The 8574-nt window shown below is 23.5% G+C and overlaps 1 protein-coding gene across 1 annotated transcript; it reads right to left on the reverse strand.

The window, feature by feature from the left end:
• Positions 1-1921: 1921 nt before the first annotated feature.
• Positions 1922-8088, reverse strand: LOC112689992 (ubiquitin-like-conjugating enzyme ATG3). The gene is made up of 7 exons (XM_025563884.1): positions 7818-8088; positions 5603-5791; positions 5380-5508; positions 4517-4690; positions 4046-4192; positions 3742-3869; positions 1922-2204 (listed from the first exon to the last, which is right to left on the reverse strand). The coding sequence occupies exons 1-7, from the start codon at positions 7887-7889 to the stop codon at positions 2054-2056; spliced, it is 990 nt and encodes a 329-aa protein (XP_025419669.1). The 5' UTR covers positions 7890-8088; the 3' UTR covers positions 1922-2053.
• Positions 8089-8574: the final 486 nt, after the last annotated feature.

The following is an 8574-nucleotide window of genomic DNA, read 5'->3' on the forward strand; positions in this document are numbered from 1 at the left end:
TTGTGCTGTAAGTGCTTGATAGTTTTTTTTTTTTTTATGTAAAGTAGTCATTGAAATTAATTAATAAGAATTTAAAAAATAAATAATACTTACAGGTAATTATTATCGAAACGAATAGCTTAAACTTGCTAAAACCTGAACGAAATTATGATTTAAATTATTTGGTATTATTTTCAAGTTATTACGGTTTTTCTATATATTTAGCGAAAATAATAAAATATGTGTCAAAGTAGGTACAAATCGTAACTTCCTATCACCATTGTCCGATTTTCAAATTAAAAAGTTATTTAATCAAATTTTTGATACAATCATGTCATATAAAAGTTTTATTAAAGAAAAACAAATTATAATTTTTTTAAAACCAATAAATGTTGATAGTGAAATAACAAAACAAAAGGTGATTACTGATTATTAAATCATTATTTTAAACAATAAACTATTTTACTGATAAGTGACTGGAATACATTGTCAACACATGTACTCTCTTTAAACAACTAACTTCAATCAACTTTTGTTATGCCACTACATCCATAGCAAAATAAATAAGAAAAAACTACTGACGTGTCAAAAAAAACATACTTATATATGCATTAAATAACATATCATTTTCCTTTCTTTAGAGAGAAAATACCATCACACACAAACAAACACTTCTCAACATTTTTATTTATGAATTGTCTTAAAAAATTGAAATATGAAATTAATCGTATATCATTATGAAAGTATTTATGTGTATTAGGTACATTTTCAAAATCTATACTTATTGTAATCTAAATAGTTATAATAACATGATATAAATACAATTGATTTGTTAATCCAAACACAAGTTTATCTGAAAGATGCAGTATAATCTGAATAATCTCTATTGTATAACTACCTTTATTTACAGATATTACCGTTTATGTAATACTACTATATTTATGTGTACCTATAATAAGTATAATATATGTATACAATAATAATATAATATATTATGATGTAAAAATTGTCCCATTTATTGCAATAAATATTAAATTCTTGTACAATGTTATCATTTAGAAGAATATAAAATCATGGTACATGCAAGTATTTAATACAACATCAATTATATAAATATTATAAAATAATTAGTACTAAAAATGTTGTAGAAATTAGGTACTATTTTTAAGGGCAGCAATATTGTACCAATAATTAAATATCAAGTTAATAAAAATAATAACAATCAGAACTCTAACATTTCCTGATTATAAATTCTATGTTTAAAAAAAAAATGTTTAATGGTTTAATCATTCTTATACAACTATTTAAAAAATTAAAAATTTATCAAATATTTAATTCTTTAGAAGAATTAGAAATATTACCAATGTACATTGATCATTCAAATATAATTACATTTTTTTTATTTTATAACAAAATACTTACATAAATAAAAAAATAACTCAACATATTTTTTAATTTAAATCTTAAGTCCACAAAATTGTATGCATTTCAAAGAGATGTACATCAATAATATTAAAAAGATACTTAGATAGAAAATAGAATTTAAAACGAATGGCAATTATATATTTGAATATCTATAAATATTAAAAATATGAAATTCAAAATAAGATGAAAAAAAATAGAAGAATAATCCTTAGCATAATAAAACCTTAATAGTTTACATTTGTTTAGAACATAAGTCAATAATTTAATCTTAAAATAGATTGTAAAACATTAAATAATTTTTTAGGCAATTTTCAATTTTAATAATGATCTTCAAGAAAATATGTACAAATAATATTGAAATATTTTGTATTAAAACAATTAATTTGTTTATAACAATTTTTTTGATTAAATTTGTAATAACACTATATTATTATAATTTTAAAATTAAAAAAAAAATTTTTATTTATACAATTATGTTTCATGAATAAAATAATATTATATGTTATTAATCTATTTGAAAATATAATAAGGTTGACAAATCTTATGGAGTATACTAAATGAACTTAATTGATTTACAAAATACTATGGGTTTAAAACAAATTATAGCATAATATTTTCATACAACAATATTTTAATAACTTAATTAAAACTATAAGTTAATATTTTGAGTATAATCATATTCTATAGTTGGTATGACTGATTGTACAAATTTCAAAAATATAATTAAATACATGTGAACTTCTAAATTTCTGCCTTCATCTGTCACCATATGTATAAGCTTTTTCATAATATCGGCATGCCTATAAATGTAATAAAACATAAAATTATTAACTTAATGGATCAAAAACAATAATATATAATTCAAATGAATAAAATCACCAATAATCATATAACTATCACTAATATGATCAACAAAATATTTGAATAGTAAATTTTAACATTGTACCCATTTAGATTATTAAGTTTAATAATAATGTAATATATTTATGTACTGAATATAATTATTGATTTTCTTTGTTTTTAGGGAGTAAGATTCATACTGTTAAAGCTTAATACAACTTTATTTTATCAGTATTATTAAATGAGTATTATTATTAAATACTCTAACTAGTATGATAGTTATTTACAAACTGATAATTTTATGAACGTATAAAATGTTATATAATTTTATTGTTATTTTTAGATTTACATTTGAGAAATATTCTGTATAATTTGTCATCCGATCGAAAATAATGTTTAGGTAGCTGATAATTTAGCCATCATAATTGAAACTAAAATTATTAATTTTAACACGTTATATTTAATTATTAATAATAATATGAGTTATCAATACAATGCATAAAACAAGTCTAATAATTTAAAAATATTAATTTGTTATGCATTATTACAGTATTTAATGGAGATTAGGAAATATAAGTAATTTCTATATATGTTATACAAAATTTAAAAAAAATTATTTTTTCAACTATAAAATGTGTTATAAAAATATAAGATAAACTGAAATAATGTCAATATTATCAATATAAAACAAATTATAAATATAAAATAATAATATATAAATAAATGAATAGTTTATACACATTATTTATTTATTTATATATTAATTTATGTGTATTAACCAATTAATAATTTATAATTTTATATTTTCTTATACGCCACGCATTGAGCTTGATGTAAAAAACAGGTATTTCGTTGATAGACTAATTCCCCGATCGGCAAATTCAGTATTAAAGATTACTCTTTGCAACAAATAAAAGTTAAACATTTATAAATTTCACAAGAAAAAACAATATTTTTAATAAAAGCTAAATAAAAATAATTAATCAATCAGGTCTGTCCCACATAAATCCATGGAAAGACTAACATAAAATATAATTTGATTATAAGTAGGTAACAAATAAAAAACACATATTTTTTTCTGCAGCAGAAGAAGTACACGATCATCATGAAGACTATTAATTTTTCTATTCTCTCTCTATTTTCAATTTGTTTGACCAAATTTAACATAATTATCGTTTACATACTATTTTTTTGTATCAATTGTTTTCTTATATTTTAAAATGCTTATATTGTTTTCTATTGCAAAATTAATATACAGAAAAATGTCCATGTGTCTTGCACATTTCGTGATCTTAATGTTATATTGTTGATGTTGCTTAATACTGCAATATGTAAGATTTAAAGTAATAACTAATGATGAATATAAAAAATTTTTTAATTTTTTTTCAACTAATAATTGAAGCTCGCTTTTAGTTTAAATTAAAGTATTATATTTATTTTAATAATTGTTATAAAATAAAACTTAACACATATTGTTGTTATTAAAACTATACATACTTGCAAGGATGTATAGAAGCCATCGAAGGACCAGGGACATGAGGATGAGATTCCATGGTAACCGTTTTCTTAGCATAATCTTGACTTATATCTTCATACATTTCTTCAACATTTAATGGTATTTGATTCTAATATAAATAAAAACAACTATTATTTATTAACTAATTTTTTTAATTTCAACTTTAATATACTATGAATAAATTGGTAATTGGTTGGAAATGAATGACGAAATGTTTAAAAATTCAATTTAATATTTGTCTGAATACAATTAAATAGGTAGAATAAATACATTTCCAACACTTACTTCATTATAACCATAAAGCCACAATCTTGGAGTTTGGTAGAATTTATCATAAGTAATATGTAAATCATATGTTCTGGTTTTTAATATTTCATCATCAGATGTACTAGGTAATTTTTTATCTTTTACTTTTTCTGGATAAACAGTCACCTTAAAACAACATTATTACAAAATACTGTTTGTCAATATTAGATAAATATACTATTACAGATTAGATAAAGATATTTATCTGTATCCGTAATACTATAGACATATAGTAAAACTTTAAATATGTTACTTTATAAAATAATAATTGAAGTAAACAATTATAAAGAGAGTTAATTTATATAACTTATAATATTTATATAATGATGCTCATTAATAAACATTTTATAAATGAATAGTTAAGTATTTTAAACATTAATTAATACATATTATAAAGTTATAATAATTATGAGGAATTAAATTAAAAATTTGAATTGAATAAAAAATTACCGAATCATCTTCAAGTAAGCCACTTTCTACAAATGCATCCATATCTACAGCTTCACCTTCATCTTCATTATCATCATTATCTTCTGCACAATAACTATTAATATCTACATTTACATTACTGGAAACTTGATTATCCTCGTTTTTATTTCCAATATTTAAATTGCTGGAATTTTCCTAAAAAAAAATGTAGTATTAATATTTTACATAATTACCTATGCTATTCACATAGTAATTAAACAACAACAAATATCTAAGTCTATACTGAAATAGTTCCTTGAGCATATCATCTAGAGAACTTACTTAATAAGTTTTAAAAATTCATCATAATTTGTAGATTACAAAGTTGATAAAATTCTTAATGATTTTACTTGTAAATATTATATTTAAATATATGACAACTTTACTTTATATTCAAACAAAACTCATTATTTACATTTATGTATTATTTTAAAATGTTATTACTTACAATTTAAAATGTGAATAATAATATTGAACTATACTTAAAATGTAATGCAATTTTGTACAATACTATTTTATTCATAACAAAAATGTATTATTAACTACTCATAAATATCTATAAATAATTATATAGTTTCATTTAATTAAATAATCAAATTTTTATTATATATTTTCATTTAAAATAAGTATTAAATTAATACCATAAGTTTTGTATAAAATTATTAACATTTATTTTAAAAAAATATACAATTGGTCACTAAAATAATTCATAAAATGCATGAAAAAACATTATTATAAACTAAAATAAATATCTAAATGAAGTAAAATAGATAAAATTATAATTTTAATTGAAAAATTTTATTTTTACTTTCACATTTTAGTTGAAAAAAATGAGCTTTACTTACTGAAAATGATAAGTCTGATATTTGTTCACTTAAAGGTGATAATAACGAATCAAAATGATGAGTTTCAACCCAGCCATCATTCCCTTCTTCAGACTCAACAATATTTTCTTGAATTTCACAGTCCTCTAACTAAAAAAAAAAATGTATTAATTAAAATTACAAACAGTAGGTACTTATATACAATATAATTCATTGATGAATTCATTTATATTATTTTACTTACTTGTTTACACCGCCGGACACATGGTACATTTTTTGTAATCAAAAACTGTTTATTTTTTGGCAAATAAGATTTAGTCTTGTTATCATCGCCACAAGCCCATTCCCATGTTGGACATGTATGCACCAAATGGTCACCTGCAATGACAAACTCTTGTGGTGTTACAACACCTGTCTCTCTAAATTTTGATTCCTAAAAATAAACAATACTTTATTCTATTAAAACTAAATGTCTACAATACAAAATTTGACTTTATTTATATAAATATTTCCAATTTTAAAGTAAACAACTTATAAGACACCCAATTAAATCTTATTAGATTATAAATTTGCCAAAAAAATATCTAAATATACATTATGACCAAAAATTATCTTAAAAATAATCTGTATTAAAAAACTTGGTTGAACTATTAAAATATTAAAATAACATTATTAATTAACTTGGTCAATTTTAAAAGCAAATTAATATGAATATTAAAATAATGTAACAAACCGGATACATATTTTAAATAAATCAATTATCATGTTTTTAAAATAAATATAAAACATATGAAACTTTATTTAATAAATAAATATTATACTAGTATAATTGTAGAAATTCCACTGTAGGTTGTAATACAAACATAACAAGTCAAGTTTTTATATAAAAAAAAATGTTTTTCCATATTATTTTACAAATAATTTGTCAAATATGATTTATTTACAGTAAATACGATAAAATATCCTACATTTTTATGCCATAGATATAATTTTTCTAAGCTCTCAGTATATTGAATTTTGACATTTTGTAATCAGAAAGCATTGTCCTAGGCAGGGGCGTCATTTAGGGGGGGGCAGACTTTGACAAATGCCCAATTCTAAGAAATTTTAAAAAGTCAACAATTCTTGGTCCGATGACCAAAGGCTGAAATCGGTTAATAGTAAATTTTTATTTACTATTTTGTACTCAGAAATCAGATAATATTCTCTTTCAAATACACGTTCATGGTTTATTAAAAGTTGGAAAACACTGGCTCCTCTCCATTTTATGACAATTGTTATTATGCTAACCTTATAAACTTTATTTTTGGTATATTATATATTTATAAATATGTGATATTTATAAAACAGTTTTTGTGATATTGATACCATATAAATTGAGCTCATAATCTATAAAAAAAACTGTTTAAATCGTTCCTATTCACCCCTAACTACGGTACATTATATTTGAGATACAATTTTATGTTTTTATAAATAAATTCTGTAAAGTATTATTAATTATATTAAGTTATTAAGTTTATTAAGTATATAAGTATTTATAAAATAATAAAATTATAAGTATTTATTTAATTAGATTTATATTATTATTTCATTAAACATATTGATAGGTAACTTAGATCCTATAGGATAAGTAAATAAATTAATGTTTTAATATCTTTAATGTTATTATTTAATTAGGTGAATTGAACCGTTTCATGTTCTTTGTTTATCATCATGACATTATTATTCATTACTAACCTTTACATCTTTTGTTCCGAAAAAATATTTTATTGATAGTCTATCGCATGGGCTTATTTTAGGGGGAGAAAGGGCGATCCCTCCTCAATTCATATTTAAGGAATTGATTATATCTGAGATACACAATTCAAATTTTTTTTTTAATGTGGATCATTTTATAACAAAATCAAATTACGCGTGGCTGTGAATACTGAATTGGGCTTTATGTCAGGTCCATATTTAGTGAAAAATCAAATAAAATACAAACGTAACTTTCAAAATACAGTCAGTTGTTAAAAATAACTACACAAAAGTCGATTCTAAAAGGATCCAGCATAAGATTAAAAAAAAAACACAAATATTGAGGATTCACTTCATTTAAATATTACCAAAAATTTTATTTGTAAATGTTGAGCCTAAATTAAAGCAAAAATTTGAGTCGCTCCCCTAAAAGTAAGTCCAGATACACCCTTGGTCTATTGTCCATAAATATTAAATATTTAAATATTATGAAGTCGGCAAATTTAATCAATTGCCCCACCCTTTTTAAAGTTGAAATATCCTAGAACATAAAAATGCTTTTTGCACTGAAATTCTAATAAGATTTAAGTTTGGCATTTGTTTGCAATTCGATTACTTTAAACAAACACAGTATGTACCAGTTCGACTTAACCAACGGTGACGATTTAAACGTTTCAAATCGGAAAGGTAAACCTCTGTCGAAACACACACGTGAAAAATACCTTTAAGACCGGTGTCAAAAATCCAGCGAAGCCTAGTGCAGTACCTTTCACGGTGTTGAATACGTTTTGCATGGTTTTATTTATCTGTTCAACAGTTAACGACTACAACGGCCGTCGCTGTATCAGGCCCGACGCTAATGACCGTCGCGATTAGTCGGCGGACGACGTTGGAACGGAACGACTGGAAGAACGCTGGAACCGAAACGACAGAGACGTACGGCGAGAGGGAACGTCGATAAGCGCTACGTACTGATAACTGGTATTACGTAATTTTTTCGTTTTTTTTTTTTTTTTTCGCTGCTGATAACGACGATCGGAACGCAATAGTGATAAGCAATGTTGTCCGAACGCTTTTTTCGACGGATCGAATACGATACACGGGTCTCGTGTAAATACAACCGGGTCCATAAAAGGCGGGTGTGTGTGGCCCTGGCCAAAATTAAACGAATTCGAATTCGCTGCGTCACCGGCCGACGCTGACCGAGTGACGCAGGAGCAGATCGCTGTGCACTGAGAGTGAGGCTCATAGAAAAAATATACCAATGCATTAACTATGGTCGGTCTATTTCACAAGGCCACTTATCACGACTAAGACTGGATTATAGATGTATACCCAGTGTCGTATTTTCCAGTAAAAACTATATTCTAATGCTTAGGGCGGCGAATAATTTTTAACATTACATTTTTATCCCATGTAACCGGAACTAAAATAAATGCAACTAATTATAAAATGTTATATTTTATTAAAGCCGATGAG

This window comes from Sipha flava, unplaced genomic scaffold (assembly GCF_003268045.1).
Source record: "Sipha flava isolate LNK unplaced genomic scaffold, YSA_version1 48961_pilon_pilon, whole genome shotgun sequence".
NCBI classification, from domain to species: domain Eukaryota; kingdom Metazoa; phylum Arthropoda; class Insecta; order Hemiptera; family Aphididae; genus Sipha; species Sipha flava.